This window comes from Podarcis cretensis, assembly GCF_951804945.1.
Source record: "Podarcis cretensis genome assembly, chromosome: 10".
Lineage (NCBI taxonomy): Eukaryota > Metazoa > Chordata > Lepidosauria > Squamata > Lacertidae > Podarcis > Podarcis cretensis.
In genome coordinates, this window is record NC_137179.1 from 29,015,848 (window position 1) to 29,036,318 (window position 20,471).

At 41.9% G+C, this 20,471-nt stretch overlaps 1 protein-coding gene across 1 annotated transcript in view; it reads left to right on the forward strand.

Annotated features, from left to right (window-relative positions):
* The first annotated feature begins 815 nt into the window (after positions 1-815).
* The window catches only part of CYTH4 (cytohesin 4), a 42,154-nt gene continuing 22,498 nt past the window's right edge, over positions 816-20,471 (forward strand). The window contains exons 1-4 of the mRNA XM_079992923.1: positions 816-966; positions 13,031-13,113; positions 17,627-17,691; positions 20,045-20,111. Coding sequence (XP_079849049.1) covers positions 948-966; positions 13,031-13,113; positions 17,627-17,691; positions 20,045-20,111 — 234 coding nt within the window. The 5' untranslated portion in view covers positions 816-947. The remainder of the gene's footprint in view (positions 967-13,030; positions 13,114-17,626; positions 17,692-20,044; positions 20,112-20,471) is intronic.

Here is a 20,471-nt window from a genome sequence, read left to right on the forward strand (position 1 = left end):
TTTCTGCTGATGAAAACAAGATAGTTCAGGGATGTTCAGGCAAGAAGCAAACGGAAGTAAGAAGTGTGGCAGTAGACAGCACCCAGCGAAACATCACCACACACATGAACCCCTGCCTCCCACCCACACAATGTGTTTTATTGCATCCACAACTGGGTACATTGCAATTTTATATTGGATTTTCTTCCCTTATCAGATTAACCATATATGGGGGAAATCCAACTTAACTGGGGAGAAAGTGTGGGCTGCCACTTGAACAAGGAAGATTCTGTTCAGCTTCAAACCCACATTAAACCCTTGTGTGAACAAGCCCAGAGATCCAGGATGCAAAGAACTGAAAAACTTCCCTCCTTTTTATTTACTCGGCTGATTTGCTGTGCAGAGCCTGAGGACTAAAAAACAGATGGGGATACATTTGCAGCACCAAATCATCCTCTTAATAAGCAAATCCTTTTTGCACTTCCAAGTTCCCTTTTCTTTCCCAGAGCATGCAGGGTAAAACAGCCAACACAGAACTGCTCACATGACAGCTCAGGCCACAAAATCCCATTTTCCTCAGCGGGGCTGTCATTTTGTCTGTAAACACCTTGAGAGCTGTTGCATTGCCGCACATCTGCAGCTCAAGACCCTTTTCAGCAAGAATGGAACGGCTGCTCATGGCAGCAATACTGTGGCTTTTCTTTCAGGAAACAACCAAAGAGCATTTGCACTCGTTTCTGAACCAGGACCACATGGCTTCCTCTGTCAATCTGAACCCACAAGGAGGAGGAACCAGAGAGAAAGAAAGGGGGCGGAGTCACAGATGAGTGCAGTCCTCCTGGGCTGCTCCCTACATTTTAGTTACTGTTCCTCTGAAGTCACTTTAATTCCGAAGAAGCACAAAGGGAAGAGGAACCCACACAGCTGTACCAGAGTTGGGAGAATTGTCTTCTCAGCCCGGCTTCAGAATGGATGCACATCCCACCAGTAAGTCAACTCTTTAGAAAATGGGGGCCATGTCTTTATTCTGCCTCCAAGTCATACATGCTGTGGGGATCCAGAAGGGTCTGCCTCATAGGATCATTGCCAGCCTAAACCAGTTATTGAAAATAAATGAGACAACAGGGATCTCTTGGGCAAGATGTTGAGGTTTGCCAGTCTGGTCTGAAGGATTTATTTCTTTTACTTCCACCCTCCCAAAGCCACCTGTGACTGAAAGAGGTCTGGTTTATGTGCCCTTTCTGCATTTGATGCTTTATGGCTATGTGTGAATGGAGGGATACCAGGGCTGGCTGCACCATTAGGGAGAAGGAGGTGGCTGCTTCAGGCAGTGGATGCTGGGAGGCTGGGAGTGGCAGCATGAGTGTTGGACGACAGAGCTACCTGTGCCACACAGCCTGTCTGGTGTGCCCCTAAACTAGCCTGTGGAGGTGCAGTGAAGGTTGCTGCCCTGTGGCCAGTGTTGATTCAAGATTCAAGTGCCACCAGTTTCCTTGGTTTCTGGATGTGGAAGAGGAAGGGTGTCCACCTTCTCTTATATCTCAGCATTCCAGTGTTGTTGGTCCACACAGATGTTGTTGGGAGACAGCCAGATTTCACCCTGTACTTTTTTTTTAATGCCATCCAGAGGAAAGCTTTCATATTCTTTGAAGTGTGCTTACAAGTACACCTATTCTGGCTCAGATTGTAGATGAGTTTCCCCAGTTTGCTGACCTTTCTGCATAACTTTCAGATTGGGTTAAGCAGACCCAGCATCTTGGGGATGAAGGGTAAGGATGCGTGCCAAATGACCTAGAGAAGTACGTTCGGTTAAGGGGAAAGATTGGAAGAAGGGGCGATCCAAACTGGGCAAGCAGAGGTGCCCGCAGTATTTTTCCTGGGGCGGTGGAAGAAAAATACTGAAAGGGGTGATCAGGTTAGTTTTTTCAGGGAAGGGTGTGTGGCTAATATTGCCTGTAAATTTTGCCTCAAATCTCAGATTCTGCAATCGGTAAAAACTTATTTTCATTTTAAAAAACTCCCCCACACAACTAAAGTTGGGAATCTGGGTTTCATGATTTATCTGGGGTGGGGTGGGGACTGTTCCACTGCTCCCCAATTGTGGATCCCTATATGTGAAAATGCTGTTCGTGTCAATGGTCTTTACATGGGAGTTTTGAGACCTCCATTGCATTCTCCATTGTATCCTCCATTACATCTGAGAAACAATAGGAAAATTTGGAACAGTCAAGTGTATAGGGCAGAAAGGGTTTGCTGAAGGCAGGAAATGAAGGGTGGTATTCAAGTAAGGGTTACTCAGAGTAGACCCGTTGAAATAATTTAACATGGTTATGTTAGGTCCATTCATTTTAGTGTGTCTAATCTGAGTAAAACTTAGTTGGATACCATCTGAAGGAGGGATTGTATTCAACTAGGAAGCCGCTGCCCATTTCAGTTTTCTCAGTTTCTCATTTTCCCAGACTTAAATTCAGTTCTCCATTTTTGCAGCAATTTGCAAAAAAAGGAATAAGAATCCTCACAAAAATTCACCAGCAAGATTTCTCTTAAACACATTTTATATGCAAGCATTTTCCTCTCATATAATGCATTTTGTATGTTGTTTTCACTAATTTATTCATTGTCACCCACATGTTCCCCCCAAATGTGCATTTTTGCAAACCTTGTTTGGTTGGAGAACTGCCTTGCAAGCTTTAGATAAGTGCACATTCTGAAGGATAGCTGCGTTATGGTTCACGTGTTGCTTCAGAAAGTGCAGATTTGATAGATTAGGTTTTAAATGACTATTGAATCAAATTTCCCCTCAATCCCTATTCACCATAGACCTGTTGGATTGTATCTATTTATTTATTAAAATTTATACTCCTTGACTGAAAGAAAAAAATCCTCAAAACAGTTTACTAAAAAAGTTAGTCCAACTCAGGAGTAGACCTAAGTCTCTCATGTTCATTAATTTCAATGGATCTGTTCTGAGTAGTACTGGATCCAACCGAATCTGCTTTGCTATTAATTATTTTACTTGAAAACTTTCTGCAATTGTGGCATGTAAGCTGAGGTGACACTCTGCTACTCTCCCAGCTGTGGCAGCCCCACCAGTTGCCAGAGCCCAGAGAGGCAGAATGGGGCAGTGGTGAGGGTGAAGGAAGCCACTGGGCTGGTGGCATCCCACCTCAGTCGCCATGTTTAACTCTCTCCAGGGGGCTCAGAGCCTCTCCCTGGTGAACCCAGCTCTTTCGGCATATGTCAGCTGTACCTTATCATTGATTCAAAAACATGTAGGTGTGCTTTTAGCTACCTTTTTATCCAGGTGATAAATTCTTAGAGCATGTCGTTATTTAGATTTTGTGATGTTAGTCTGTTTTTATTGACTGTTTTTATTTTAAGTGTTTTTTTCTTGAAGACTATTAAGTTTTACAGGAGCGGCTTAGGCAATGAGGAATTTATCACTTAAGGTGGGACACAAACAAAAACCTCTTGTGGGGCGTAGGCAAGGGAAACAAACCCATCTGGGTCTTCACACTGTGGCAGCTCTTAGGCACTGAGGTGGCTGGTGCCCATTGGGCCTAGTAGGGCAGAAAAAAGGAGCCCATAATCTCGATGGCCATTTTGGGTGCTGCTCTTGCTGCCACCCAAAAGAGTTTTTTCAGGGGCACATGAGATCTCACCCCCAAATAAACTCTTTTTTGGGGCAACAGTGAGGTGGGGGTCAAGTGATTTGCACAGGACGTCCCAGAATACATGTGTCTCAGTTTTCCATTGGGAAAAGTTGTGAGGTTTGGGAGCAAGAGTAGGTGGAGCCAAAGCCGATGACAGGCAGAGCCAACTAATTCTTGTTTTGTGCTCCATCCTTCCCCCTACTAAGGCAACACTGAGGCATAAGGAGGAGAATGCTGACAGGAAGTACCATCCCTTGGACTAGCAGTTGGCATGAGGGCAGATCAAGGTTGGTGGGGGAGTGCCCCATTTGCCCTAATGGACTAGCCTCCACCTGTCAGAGTTTGGGAAAAGTGCTCTCTCAATATATAAAATTTATTTCTACAATTCATTACCCATCATTCTGTCAGGGATACATAAACATTTAGCTTGGCTTCTGTTTTAGATTCCCACCTCTTGGACGTGGACCAGGCAGGCAGTTGACATCTGCCTTTGTTATCACATATCACAAATAAATTGTATCCTAACAGGCTGGAATGTTGGAAGTGGAGAAAGTTCACGAGACAAGGGTCCATGACAAGCTCCTCAGGGCCTTCTGAAAAATGAGCAAGGAACATGTGCCTACTTTCCCCTCTTCCCAACCCCCCCAAAGCATCTATAGCTAACCACAGCTAGATGGATGGGGGGGGGGATTTGTCTCCTTGTGGAAGTAGGCCAGCTGTGATCTTTCCCCTCCCAAGACCCCATGTTCTCTTTGGCTGTACACAGGGTAGTCATGGTGGCTTCCAAATGGGATGCTGTCTTAGGTCTGGGTAACAGGAAAGCTGCCACGCACTTCCCTCCAAATCTAACAAGACCCTTGGAAGCTCCATGTTAGAAGAGGAAATCAGGAACTGGGCGATTACTGGTTCCCAACTAAAAGAGTGGGAAGCCAAGTCTTGTTTTTCAAGGAAGATTACCGGTAATCTTTGGGAGACTCTGACTCCTTCTCTCTCCCCCACCCTCTGGATTTATTATAAGAAATTTGATTTTAAAAAATTGTCACTTTATCCACTATCTGACCAAGATCTAGGTCCATAAGTTGCCTTCCAAAGTATCATCAATAAATGAAAAGGGATACATTAAACTTAGCTAGACTAATGTACCTGTTCCTTTCCACATGGTTCAACTATCAATCTCTCTTTCAAATGGAACTCTGGGAATTGCAGCTCTGTGAGGGGGAAAGATGTCTCCTGGCAGCTCTCAGCATCCTTAGCAATCCCCAGGATTCTTTACGGAAGAATCTTAAATTGGTATGATGCCACTTTACAAGTATAGAGCTGGTGAGCCCCTAGTCCATCTACACAGCTATTAAAGGTGCAAGAAACCTGCCTACTTTCACATCCCCCCCACCTTATTGGGACACCCTGATTGGGGTAAGGTTAAAGCATATTGCATTGTTCCAGTGGTTGTGGTGATAGTTCATTATTTATGTGCCACTTACTATCAAAACAGGCTTCTAATGTGTTTTTTAAAACAGGAAAAAACCCCGATCATGCAACATGGTTAGAACACATTATAATTAATAATGCACCATAATTAAAAAGCACAATAAAAGAATCCCATTAAGATGTAAACAACCGTAATTAAAATATTCAATAAAACAATCCCATTAAAATACGGTAATTAAATCAGGTGACTCAGAGCAGGAAATCAAGAGGATGTTTGTGTAAACAGTTGGTGTCCAGAGCCATTTAGAAAACTGCCAGATACAGAAGTGCAGAGAGAGTGGAAAAGGAGGGGTTAGCAGTGCAGTCCTAGGCATGTCTACCCAGAGGTAAATTCCAGTGAATACAATGGGATTTACTGCAAGGTAAGTGTATTTAGAATTACAGCTTTATTCATCATCATTCATAACCCTGAACTCTGAGTCTCTCAGTGAGATTGATTGCTAGTTGATTCAAGATAGATAAAAAAACAAAGGTAGTTCTTCATGCAACACCTAACTAATTTATACAATTCATTGCCAGGAATTGTGGTGACTACTAGCTTCCAATGCTTTAAAAGGGAGTTAGGTGACTTCATGAAGAATATGTATCTGAACATCTGCTAACCATGGTGGTTAAATGGAAAATATGTGTTTATTTTCAACTGGGCAGGAAGACTGAGGTCTCAGGAGGGTGGGGAATTTTTATTAACTCATTTTAAATGGTCAAGTCACTCTTTCTCCACAAGGGTGGTGGACCAGTTGAGATAGTCTACCCCCAGGGCAGAGGTTGTGCCAAAAGTGGATGCAGATTTGCATAGAATGTGCATGTGCTAATATGTATATTTAGAATTTAGAACAAGTGCCGTGATTTAAATAGAAATACAATACATCCCACCATAGTGAGGAGGACTGTGATTGAATGACCTGTGTGTCAGCCTGCTCAGTCTGTTGTCTGGGTGCTAACTGTTGATGTGCAACTTCATGGCCCCTGTTCTTCATTCATAGGGTTCTTTGTCTCTAAACTGGACTTGGAAACCAGGTAGACCTTCAGATAGAAGTCTGTCCTCTACATGACAGGACACATGGCTAAACTATTCTCCCCTTCAGGTTGATGCACCTTGATGGTTTCATGAGTACCATTCTCGAGTTAAAAGTTAGCATGACTGTTGATACCCTGGTTGCTCTGTGGAATATATGGAGATGACCAGGTATTCCACATAATTGTTCCTAAGCTTCATCTCCTATTAAATAAAAAACAGGTTGACTCCTTGGTGTATCATAGAATCATAGAGTTGGAAGGGACCACAAGGATTGTCTAGTCCAGCCCCCTGCAATGCAGGAATCTTTTGCCCAAGATGGGGCTTGAAACCATCACTCTGAGATGAAGGATCTCAGGCTCTACCAACTGAGCCACTGCAGAGCAATGGTACAAATATTGTGGGACTCCACCTCTGCTAAGTCCAAGCAAGCATGGTTTTTGGTCACTGTTGGAAGCAGGATGTTAAATCAGATGGACTTTGGTGTTGATCCACAAGGATTCTCCTTTTGTTCTTGTATATGCCACACACCAGTGAGCCCCCACCATGATGCTACTGAGAGGTCCTTGGCTAGTGCCAACCTGGACCCCTACCCAGCACTGTTGCTGCTGCTTGAAGTGTCTCGCTCCACCTCCCCAGGGTTGATGGAAAACACAGTTTGACCACAACTGGAGATCTATGGGGACCCTGCTGTATAGGATTGCAGCCTCTGCATAGCAACCTTGAGCTACTGTATTTGGAATCAATTTCCTTCGGAAGTTCACCAGATCAAAGAATCCTGGAACGCCTTCATCCGCTGGAAAAAGCCTCAGGCCTCCCAGGTGCAGCTTGGTTATCTTGATCTTTTAATTGCTATCTCTTGGGCTCTCATTTGAGAACTCTATTTAATTTCAGCCCCGTGACTTTGAATGTTTCCAGAGCTTCCTACAGCCTCTGGTTCTGGTCTCCTCAGATCAAAATGCCATCTGTGAAAAGCTTGGTGCTCTGGATATCTTCAGAAACATACCACTTACCCTCCCTGAGCAGACAGCTCTGCAGAACGTCTCTCAAAAAGGAATTTGCAGAAAGAATATCTCTGAAGTAGGAAGTTGAAAGTACCCATCTGAGCACATTCTGTGTCCAAGGGCACTTTTGACAAAACACAAGGGAGATTTCAAAAGGTGGAAAAATACCACAGCCAGCTTCTTAAATGTTTCTTCTCACATTGGCTGTGGAAAATCCCACCAACTGGGGCATGTCAAGGTACTGATGCAATGTTCCATCTTCTATTTATCCAGTTTTGACCATCTACACTGCTGCCTCTTTTTCCTGCTATCAGGTGCTTTAGTAGTCTGCCAGATCATTCTTGTCTGAAACCCTGGAGGGATGCCAGTTGGTGCAGACAACATTGAGCTAGGTGGACTTGATATAAGGCAGCTTCCTATGTTCTATACATTTCTATTTCCCAGCTAGAATCCAGAGGCTGGTACAATTTGGCTTTGCCAGTTCCATGGATAGTTTCCCTTGTGCCCTAGAACAGGAGTGAGGAATCTGTGGTCAGGGACGATGGAAGTTCCAAGTTAAGTGCTTATAGCAGTATTAGGGAACCTGTGGTCCTCCATATGTGTTTTTTTTTTTTAAAAAATATTTTTTATTAACCGGCCAATCAAATCAAATCAAATCAAATCAAATCACATAAATTCTGAATTACAAAGCCGAATTTTAAATTTTGTTGAGGGGACCCATCTTTCAAGATCCGAAGGGGGATTCTGATCATCTTCTTGCTACTGCGTTAATGTCCAAATCAGTCCAAACAAAGTTCATAATTCTATACAGTCTTATCTTGCTGTTTCCACATCTCCTCTTGGTCATATATTTTCTCTTTTTTCTTTATGATCTATTCTGATAGTCTCCTTAAGCCGATAAACACCAATAATAATCCTGTGTGAATTTTTCCGTTCTTCCAATCCTCAAATCGAGATGGTTTCCATATATCATCGCCTTCATAGATAACAGCGCTCTTTCCATCATTAATTACAGAACTGTCGTTGTTAAGTCCCACTGAGGAGTTTCACCCACAATATAAAAAAAGCTCTATTTCTCTATTTCTCCTCTCAGACTTAAGTCCTCCGACAGAACTTCCCAATATGGCGACGGCACTTTTAACTGCGTCATTCCAAAGCCCTTATACATTCCATGCTCTTCTCAAAACATGCTTTGGTTCGAAAGTTTATCTCCACACAGCCTTAAATCCACAGCTTAAGTCCTTAAAACGACATTTCTGACTTGTGTGTGTGTGGGGGGGTTCTTGTTTAATCACATATAAGAAAGAAAGTAAGTTTTTTCCCCCTCCCCCATCAGTCCCTTTGCCATACCGAGTCTTGGCGTATCTTCTCGTGATTTATGCTCCTTCGACTCTTCTTGTTTTATCAGAGATCTCTTCTGTTAGCAGTTTTTACTCCCCCTTCTTCCTTGAAATATGTGCATTTGCTTCATCCAAATTGTTTCTTTTGAAGTTCTTGCAGCTAGTGGCGCGGATCAGAGACGGCGTCCAGGAGCACCGAAATCCCACAGGAGGGCATTGTGCCTAGTGCCCCCATCCCCACAGATTCGGGGGTGGTATAGGGCACAGCAGGCAAGGGCAGTCCCACCCCACAATCCTGGGGGGGGGGGTAGGGAGGCTATTTACTCCCATCACAGCCTCCAAATTACCTCGTGTGGGTCAGAGAGATGTTATTGTCAGCCATCTTCTGATGCGCCCCCTAGTGGCCCCCCCGGTCCTCCATATGTTTTTGGACTCCAACTCCCATCAGCCCCAGCCAACACTGCCAGTTGTAAAGGATGATGGGAGTTGTAGTTTGACAACAACTGGAAGGCCGTAGTTCCCCACCTCTATCCTAGAATAAAGTTTGGGACAGCAATCTTATACCCACTCACCACTGGACCTGAACCCCACTGAACTCAGTAGGACTTAGTTCTGAAGTCTTTTTGCAATTAACAAGACCTCAGCATCCATTTAATCACTGAAGTCCTCTTGCTTTAATTTGGACTTATGCACATTTAACCCGGATTGTACGCTAGGAATGAATCCTCTGTTCTGTCTAGCAAGTGTGGGGGCTCTGTGCCATTGAAATCAGTGGGACTTTGCATCCTATACTCTCTTTTTAAGAAGTAAGCTCCACTGAATATGTGGGACTAAAAGCTGAGCAAACAAATATAGGATTAGGCTGTACAAAATACTTAGTGCAGGTAAGTTCCGGCACTTCTTTTCCTAGAAAAATAACGCTGCATAAGCCCCTCATTTTATCCTTACAACAGTCCCGTGAGGTCCTTTCATCTGAAAGATAGTGACTAGCCCAAGGTCATGCAGTGAATTTCACACATAACTGGAGATTTAAACTCTCCCAAGTTCTAGTTTAATACTCTAACCCCTAACCTGGTACCCTTCACAATGCATGGCCCATGGTCAGGGATGATGGAAGCTGGATTCCTTCTGGAAGGCACCAGGTTGGAGAAAGTTTGTTGGCTCTCATTATTCACCTTGCTCATCTGAGGATGAGCATCTAAATTTGCAGAAGTGCTGCTTGCATGCAGGTGATGGGTTAACCACACAGAGCTGCTGTATCCTTCAAGGTCTCTATGAAGAACTTCTGATGGCTACATGCCTCCTTCCTGTCCATCCCAGCAGTGCAAAGGTGATGTGATGGCCTCACCCCCGGAGCACAACTGAAACTCAGCTTATGTTTATCACACTACAATGTGACCAATGGTGTTAGTTAAAGTAGAAACTGTGCACATAGTTGTGTGACTGGTCCCCAAATGCAGTCGAATGGTAATAACCAGGAATGTATGAGGGTGGGACCTTACTTGAGTGGCTCAAACCCACATACTAAGGAATATGCCTGACTAGGCTCCTTGTCCCTACCTCTGCACCTCAAAATCTAGGTCATTGCTTCCCCTTTTCTGACCATATATTTAGCAATGGTATTGCACGTGCACTGTAGCATAGATAAAGAGTTTCCAGGACAAAATGGGTGGGACTTCCCTTTTTTGTCCAGACATGAGAAAATAAGATAAAAATAAAAGAATGGTTTACCACAGACTAGTGGCTATGTTTGGAAAGAAAACACAGGACTCGGCTATACAGTTGCAAATGAAACATTTTAAGTGTGTTTTAAGTGCAATATACAATGTGACACTAAATGGCGGTGGCCATTGAATTTATGGAAGATTCAATGTATTATTATTATTTTTTAAAAAAGCATTTTCAGAACGGTTTTTATATGTGCGTAGATTCCACCACAATGTGTGAAAAGCATAAGGAGCCAAAGTCGGTCCATAAGGGGGGGGGGGGACTCCAAAATGCAAGGCTGGGCATAAACCTTTGTTAGGACCAACCAAAATGTCACGAAATTGAGGTGAGCTTTCAGACTCTCCAGAATTCTTCAGCAGGCGGGGTTTGCAAGCTGAATATGTCCCTGCCAGTTATTACAGGTATCAGATTACACCTCTAGGATTGTGGAATAAAGAATCAATGACTGTTCCCCATTTCCGATAACAGCCCTGCATCCTAAACAAAATACCAGTTCCTGTGAAGTATGTTTTCAATGTCACTGAAGCTGGTATAGCTTGAAAAATAAAACGAACAGATGACTCCAATGTGGTTTAAAATGTATCATGATATTGGATGCCTCCAGAGTTGCATTACTTTGCACATTTCTTCAGATACACTGAAACAGAAGTCACCAGACCCTTATATTAGTGGGAGGGTGGGGTGAGGTTTTTCTCAGAAGGGTGGTGGAAGATGAGTGGTTGACTCAATGGGCATGGTAAACCTGTTAATGACTGTTAACGACTGCAATTAGTCTTACAGGAAAAAGCAAGGGATAGTATGCAGATGACCAAAAATAGCTTTAGTATATGTAATGAGACAAGAATCCAATATCTCTTCTGTTTCAGTGTATCTGAAGAAGTGTGCATGCACATGAAAGCTTATACCCAGAACAAACTTAGTTGGTCTCTAAGCTGCTACTGGACAATTTATTTATTTATTTCAGCTCAATAAGTTGCCTGGAGGAGTCCTTTAATAATACTTCCCCCCTATCATCTATTATTATTATTATTATTATTATTATTATTATTATTATTATTATTATTAAAGAAGTTAGCATTTGCTGCAGTTTAACAGTTACCCCAAATCTGTCATCTGAAAAGAGGGGTACCTCAGTCTGTCTAATGGTGCAGGTATTCCTGATTCCCACAAGGAAAATAAATATTGTGATTTCTCAAAACTGTTGAATTCAAAGTCCAGTCTGAATACCCAGTTCCATTATTACAAACGCTGCAGCCTTCAGAGAAAGAGAATCTTGATGCTGCTGACATTTATTTTCAGCTACGGCAACAGCTTCCCATTTATTGTCAGAATCTTGCTGAGTGCTCTGAGTAATCTTTATTTAACTATGGAGCTGCTGGCCCCCAGACCGCTACTTCTTCTTCTTTTTGGTCTGTAGTGAATCATTCTGTGGTTTTCTCATCTCTGACATCACCCACCCAGTTTCCTAAGAATAAAAGAGGAACTACATACAACCTAGAGTAACATCTACGTGTAGCCACTGGTTGATAAATAGCAAGGCCTCCTCTGCCCCTTTAAAAACCACCAGACACCTTTGCTGCCACCACCGCTCCTTAAAAATGGGAGTCAGGGTATGCAAGCCCACTCAAGGGGCATTTCCACCAAAGATCTACAGTGGTACCTCGGGTTAAGTACTTAATTCATTCCGGAGGTCCATTCTTAATCTGAAACTGTTCTTAACCTGAAGCACCACTTTAGCTAATGGGGCCTCCTGCTGCCACTACGTCGCCGGAATACGATTTCTGTTCTCATCATTAAGCAAAGTTCTTAACCCGAGGTACTATTTCTGGGTTAGCAGAGTCTGTAACCTGAAGCGTATGTAACCTGAAGCATATGTAACCCGAGGTACCACTGTAATGTAAATGTTAGGATCTGGAATGCTTTTGCACTGGGTGTGAATTTGTAATTGATTGTTAATTATATTTCAACAAAATATTTATCTGATTTGGATTCTTCCCACTCCAGGATGCTTTGGAAGGAAATTATGGACTTGGTAATATTTTGGGAGCGATACTTCTGGGAGTTTGGAAAGAGGGACATGGGGAGAATTCTAGGGCAATAATCCCTATGTGTGTTTTCAGTCTTTTTGGCTTGTATTTGCCTCATAAAAGCGTAACATGGGCCCTGCTAGACCCAACTAGTCCAGCGTGCCATTTTCTCAATTACCAACCAAGATACCTGTGGGATGTCTACAAGCCAGACATGAGCACCATACATTCTTCCCATTTGTGTTCCCCAGCAACCACCTCTGATACTGGTAGGGATATTTCCATCATGGTTTGTAGCTACTGATTGCCTGATACTCCGTGGATTGGTCTAATTCCCCTTTAAAGCTATCCAAGTTCATGACCATCGCATTTTGTGTAGCAAACTCCATAGTCTAAGAACGCAGGGCACTTTCAAGTCCCCAAACCACTTTTAAGCTCAGCTGACTTTAAGGAACAGTTTGTGAGAACAGCACCTGAAGGACCAGCTCTGAGAAAATGTAGGTGGTCTAGATGTCCGTATCAGATGAGGAGTGGTGAGACCTGGGTTGAAATCCCCACTAAGCCGTGAAGCTCACTCAATGGTCTTGGGTCGACTGCTGATTCTACCCCAAAGAGAAGTTATTAGGATAAAATGGGTTTGTGTATTTCCAAGGAGAACCTTGTATGCTGAGTTGTTCAGAAGACGAGCAGCTCAAAAATGTGCAGGTCAAAAAATGGCCATGTTCTCTTCTGGATCATATCCTTGACATTCAGAGAAATCTCGGGTGGGAGTAAAATTTTTTTTTTTCCCTTTCAGGCACATCAGATTTAAATGAAACTGAGGAAGCTGAGCTACAGACCATCAAAAAGCACAAGGAAGAGCTGCTGGCAGACATCCAGGTGGGCACCACCCCAAGGGCAGTTTTTTTAAATAATATTTATTACTTTTAAACACTACAAAAAAGAAGGACAATACAATACAATACAAAAACACAACGTAACATAACATAACATAACACTAACACATTAAACTAACAAAACAAAACAAAACAAAAACAGTTTAAAACACATCAAATAATTTCAATATCTTATCTTTCATTCACTTATTTCCGTGACATCCTCACACCTCCCTTTTTGTATTCCACTTCTATTAATTGTTTCAGCAATTCCTTTCCACCTTCCTCTGTTTTCTATCCTATAATTATCTTAGCACATTCTAACCTTATTTTTTCCTTTAATACTCTATTAATCTATTTATACCTAATTCCTTATAACATTTCTACTAAAGCCACATAACTTCATTCCAACATTTTTCTAGCATTCATTAATTTTACAATATTTCCGTAAATAATCTTTAAACTTTTTCTAGTCTTCTTCCACCAACTCTTCTCCCTGGTCTCGAATTCTGCCAGTCATTTCCGCCAGTTCCATATAGTCCATCAACTTCCTCTGCCATTCTTCCCGGGTGGGTAAATCTTGTGTCTTCCAATACTTCGCGATGAGTATTCTTGTTGCTGTTGTTGCATACATAAAAAATGTTCTATCCTTCTTTGGCACCAATTGGCCGACCATGCCCAGGAGAAAGGCCTCTGGTTTCTTCAGGAAGGTATATTTGAATACCTTTTTCATTTCATTATAAACTATCTCCCAGAATGTCTTAATCCTTGGGCATGTCCACCAAAGGTGAAAAAATGTACCTTCAATCTCATTACATTTCCAACATTTATTATCGGGCAAATGGTAAATTTTTGCAAGCTTGACTGGAGTCATGTACCACCTATGAATCATTTTCATTAAGTTTTCTCTTAGGGCATTACATGCCATAAATTTCATACCTGTGGTCCATAACTGTTCCCAGTCAGCTATCATTATGTTATGTCCAACATCTTGTGCCCATTTAATCATATCAGATTTCACCATTTCATCCTGAGTGTTCCATTTCAACAGCAAGTTATACATTCTTGACAAATTTTTAATTTTTGAATCTAACAATTCTGTTTCCAATTTTGATTTTTCCACCTGGAAGCCAACTTTTTTGTCCAAATTGTATGGCTCCATTATTTGATAATAATGGAGCCAATCTCGCACTTTATTTTTCAATTTTTCAAAACTCTGCAATTTTATTCTGTCGCCATCTTGTTCCAAAATTTCCCAATATTTCAGCCATTTGGCCTCCATATTGAGTTTTTTCTGTACCTTCGCTTCCATTGGTGACAACCATCTTGGGGTTTTCTTTTCTAACAAATCCTTATATCTTATCCAAACATTAAACAATGCTTTTCTAACAATATGATTTTTAAAAGCTTTGTGTGCATTTACCTTATCATACCACAAATAAGCATGCCAGCCAAAAGCATTATTGAAACCTTCTAGATCCAACACGTCAGTGTTTTCAAGAAGCAGCCATTCTCTCAGCCAGCAAAAAGCAGCTGATTCATAATACAGTTTAAGATCTGGCAGGGCAAATCCACCTCTTTCTTTAGCATCAGTTAATATCTTAAATTTTATTTGAGGCTTCTTGCCCTGCCAAACAAATCTGGAAATATCTTTCTGCCACTTCTTGAAGCAATCCAGCTTATCCAAAATTTGCAATGTTTGAAACAAAAACAACATCCTTGGCAGCACATTCATTTTTATCACAGCAATTCGACCTAACAATGATAACTTCAAATTTGTCCATATTTCTAAATCCTTTTTCACTTCAGTCCAACATTTTTCATAATTATCCTTAAATAAATTCACATTTTTGGCAGTCATATTAACCCCTAAATATTTCACTTTCTTAACCAATGTTAGTCCTGTCTCCTCCTGAAACTTCTCTCTCTCATTCACCGTTAATTTTTTCTCTAAAACCTTAGTTTTCATCTTGTTCAATTTAAAACCTGCTACCTGACCAAATTCTTGAATCAGTTCCAATACCCTTTTAGTACTAGATTCTGGCTCCTGTAAAGTCAATACTAAGTCATCAGCAAATGCTTTCAGTTTGTACTGTTTAGCTCCCACTTGTATACCTTTAACCTCTTGGTCCTTTCTAATCATATTTAACAAAACCTCAAGGTCCGATATAAAGAGCAATGGAGAAATTGGGCAACCTTGTCATGTCCCTTTCTCAATCTTAAACTCTTCTGTCACTACATTGTTCACAATTAATTTTGCCTTTTGTTCTGAGTAAATTGCACCTATACCATTTTCAAAACCTTGACCTACCCCCATCCCCTGTAGATTCTTCTTCATAAAACTCCAAGAGATGTTATCAAAGGCTTTCTCTGCGTCCACAAATATCAAAACTGCCTTGGTATTGATATTCACTTGTAGTTTTTCTAGAATATTAATTATATTCCTTGTGTTGTCAGACAAGTGTCTGCCCGGGAGAAAGCCCGCTTGGTCTTTATGAATTTCTTCTACTACCTTCTACCTTTTTTAATCTTTTAGCCAAAATATCTGCAAAAAAATTGTAATCCACATTAAGCAGCGATATGGGGCGGTAATTCTTAAGCTGTGTCTTTTCAGTCTCTGTTTTCGGTATAAGTGTAATGTAAGCTTCCTTCCACTAACTAACCACCCCAAGGGCAGTTAGGCCAAGTCTTCCTCAACCTGGTGTTAGACTACAACTCCCATCAGCCCCAGCATGCATGGTGAATGGAATGGGATGATATGAACTGTAGTCCAACATCGTCTTCAGGTTGGCAGTGGCTGCAGCATTGCCAGAAATATGACTATTGCTGGGAAGGGTCCAAACACAAGAAGCTTCCTTATTCTATGACAGACCACCATTGGTCTGTGTAGCTCATTATTGTTGATGCTGCGTGGTAGTGACCCTCTAGCATTTTAAACATGAGTCTTTTCCAACTGTACCTGAAGATGGTGGAAATTGAATCTAGGACCATTTGCATGTAAAGTATGGCCTCTGCCACTGAGCTATGGCCAGGGCAGGCCCACCCATGAGGCCAGGTGAAGCAACCACCTCAGGTGGCAGGATCCCCGAGGCAGCAGATCCCAATGTAGATCTTTCTGTTAGGTTTCTGTTTATGCCACTGTGCAGTTTTTGGAGTCACAAGGCTCTGTTGACATTCTAGACTGTTGGAAGTCTCACAGGAGACGGGAGACGGATGTTGATGTTACTGGTTTCCTGTTTTTTTTGTTCCAGTTGTTCACTGACTCTCACAGAGAGCAGATGCATATTCTTTTCTGTCCTGCGTAGTTATAAATAAACGTAGCGATGTAGCACATATTTTCAGCTCCTTCTGCTGTTTGTATACTCTGCGTAATGAGGGAACATGCCTGAAGCCTCATTAAAGGCTTAGGTCATTAATCAGCATCGGAAGAGAGCCTTGATGGATTCCGAAGACACGGAGGAGGAGAGCCATTACAGCTCGGCCGTACACAACGGAACCTCCAATACTTTCTTCCCCCTTTGTTCCTTCACTCACCCCTTCTTCTCTGGCCAGAGTGGGGGCAGCATTTGGTGGTTCGCTTCAGGTGCCAAAATGTCTTGGGCTGGCCCTGGCTAAGGCCCTTTCCCCAAGGCCAAGGCCACACCTTTCCTCCCAAAACACACATTCATCATAATCACAGATGCAGCTCCAGGGAAAGAGGCCCAGCCTTGTTGCTAGAAGACTTGTGACCAACCATCTCTATTCAGTCTCTGGCTTGCAATGTATCTTAAAAATTTTTTATTGATTTGCTACCAAATCAATTATATTTTTGATTTGCTTTATATTTTTTATTGATTTGCTACAAAAAAAAACAACAAAAAAACCTGCAAACATGACAAAAAGAAAGAAAATGAAGAATAAAAAAATAGAAGCCATAGTCTGGAAGGACAAAACCCCATAGATACAATGCTACTCCAAAGGGACAAAAAAATAGTTTAACCGTCAGTCATCTCCTTAAAGGGAGCTCTGGGAATTGTAGCTCTGTGAAGGGAATAGGGAGTCTCTGAACAACTCTCGGCACCCACAACAAACTCTAGCTCCCAGAATTCTTTGGCTGAAGCTACAAGTGCTTAAAAAGTATGGTGTGTATGTGGTCTCGATCTCCTTCTGCAGATGTTATTCATCTGTAAAATGGGAATAACCGGAGCAACCTCCCCCTAATGACTGCCTCAAGGATAAAGATTGTACAGCAGTTACCATGGCTGAATCCACAGCAAACAATTTCTGGGGAAACCACTAAATGTTTTGGCCACTTGATGGACAGCTGACTTTAAAAACAAACCAGCGGTATGGGTTCCCTTCAGATGGGAGCGAAATGACTGGAACAAGCCCCAAGTCTATTTTAGTAACCAAGTGTAACTGGTCTTTACTTCCTTTTCACACGTCAGACGTCTGCAGTGAATAACTATTCTGTCTGTTGTTCTTTCTTCTCTCACCCCTCCCCTCCCCTCATTCTCTCTCTCTTCTCTCATTTATAGAGGCTAAAAGATGAGATTGCAGAAGTGTTTGAAGAGATAGATCGTTTCCAGCAAACACAAACAAGGTGAGGAGCCAGGGATGATCCACAAGGAGGAGGGATGGGAAACTTCTGGCTTTCTAGATATGTAGGACTCCAGTTCCCATAAGCCTTAGATAGCATGATCAATGATCAGGGTTGATGGGAGTGGTGGTCATGACCACGTTAAGTATTTATAGCTTTATGGGAGACCCCATATTTCCTGGTTAGCTGATAACTAACCCATGTTGTCTGGATACCAGGTGTATGATGCTCTCTCTTTGTGTTCTTCTGAAAGAAAACCTAATCTGCTGTACAAATTTCTCTATATTTGAAAAATAATAATAATGATGGGCTCATATGTTGCAGATGATAAAGAAAGGAACCGAGTTAAACATTACTTACCGTAACCATGGCGTATTCATTTCACCAACATTCCCAGCGATGATCTGTGAATCATGTTTATTTTCCAGTATCTCCCAATAAACAGATTTTCTTTAATTTTCAAAACAAGATACCTAACATCTAAGACAGGGTTGAGCCCCCTACTCTTGATTCCCACTGCATTTTGGGCTATGAGCCTGAGCCTGAACTGCTTTGAACTGTGTATCACTCCGAAAAAGCATTTCATATAATCTTTACTCCGTTACATCATAAACAGAAAATATCAACGATAGTATCTTTAGCAGCTGATCAGTTAGGTTTCCTCTGAATCTGTTATCAGCACCATATGTCTCTGTGAGTCTAAGAATGTGCTATAAGTGTAGTTGTGGCACTGCCATAAAAATTGCTAACTAAAAACAAAGCAAAAACTGGGCTGCGTTTAAGAAAATAAACAAAAAGCATGAGACTAAAGAATAAATCTATCCCATGTGAATAAATCTATTGCATGTTTTAAACATATACTGTTATGAAAGTTGGCATAGAATAATGTGCACAGTATATACAAAAATATAGATGATTTACACTGAAAATGTCTAACCAGGTTCAGGAACACCCAAGATGCCACAATAAGAATTCTAAAAAAGGAGTGCAAAGGCATTAAAATGAATCTATATATCCCCAATATTCATAGCAAATTCTTGGAAAACCTGATGTGAGATAACTATGCCGTCTTGCATGGGGCAAACAATAAAAGTGATATACATGCCAGTCTTTAGAACAATGTTCTTCAACACTGGGTCCCCAGATGTGGTTGTACTACACCTTCCATCATCTCTGGTCCAAGTGGCTGAAGGTTATGGGAACTGTAGTCCAACAACATCTGGGAACCCAGGGTTGAAGAATACTTTAGAGCAGAACATGGTAAGCAGACCCTTGCAATGTTTGCTACTGCTCATTTACATCCAAGTCAATGAGGTTGAAATGCCATGACTCCAAGTCTCAGTAAAGTGCCAGGGCTTGAGTGGATGGACTCTTGAATGGCCCATTTTAAGGGAAATACATTTTAAAAGACATCTGAAGGCATCCCTGTTCAGGGATGTTTTTAGTGTGTGATGTTGTATTGTGCTTTCACTATTTTTTGCTGGGAGCTGTCAAGACTGGCTGGGGCAACCCAGGTGGAAACTACACACATATAAAAAAAGTTCTGAAAATGCTTTTTTAAAAAGCACTTTAAAAAATACATTGAATTTTCCATAAGGAAATTTCACCATCTAGTGTCACATTGTATATTGCACTTAAAACACACTTAAAACATTTGCAACTTACAGCGGAGTCCCCAGTAAGATGGGTGGCACATAAATAACAATAGTTGTTGTTGTGGTGGTGGTGGTGGTTGTTGCTGTTAGGTGAATGGGGAAGCTGTCCATTCAAAGGGATGGACCATTCAAACGTGCATTTTAAAATGTTGGCCCTGCTGGAAAGCTACACATTGTAACCTTGATGGGGGTAGCCAATGCTGTGATGTGTATTAATTATTGTTCAGAATGGGCCAAAGCACATGTCACATGTGAAAACATGTAGCAGTAACCTGATGGTCTCCCCCACCCCACACCTTTGGATGAAAAGCTGTTGTAGGAGGAAAGAACTGGGAGCAGGGAAACAGTGGAGGGTGCCTAACTCTTTCCCTATGGGTGGTTCCCCTAATTCAAGCTCCTGCTCCCCAAAGCATACACCCAAATGCCCACCAAGCTACCATAAGCCATGATCCTACATCATGTTTAATTTGACCCTGCGGTCTGGCTCAGGCTGGAGGAAGGTGAACCATAAATGGGTTCAGTGCCAAAACAAATTGGCAAAATGGTGGAGCATCTCCCGACCGAGCCAGAACTGAGGAGTTTTGTATTATTTTGCTGGGAAGCCAGCAAGCACCCAGGAGGAAAAGTCTAGAAGTCATAGGCTGCTCTTCTTCAATCTGTTCCATTCCATATCTAATCAAATGTCATCTTGGTTTTTGCAGCAAGCTGGTCCAGAGGGATAAAGAAATGTGCGTTGGAAGGAAGAAATTTAACATGGACCCTACTAAGGTCAGGTCAGGTCTATGTGTATTTGTACTGTATAAGTGGAGATGGACTATGACATGTAATATTCAAGATCTGGAGTTTTCGTTTGAAAAGAAGCAAGTTTCTAGTCCCTAAGGTTGTAAAGCTTTTGTTTTTAAAGAACAGAGTAGGCACAGGCCTGCAGAAGACTCATCAGTGCAACTCCTAAATCCTATTCAGATGTCCTCTCACGTGACTTTACAATTACTTGGAAGGAAGGTGGGGCTGTCGCATCCTCAACTCCTACTGCCTACAAGCATTTTGCGGTGAGGGAGTCACATTTGTTGAGAGGAGATTGCTGTATTCACCTATGATGCTGCTGTGATCTGGATAGACAGTATCCAG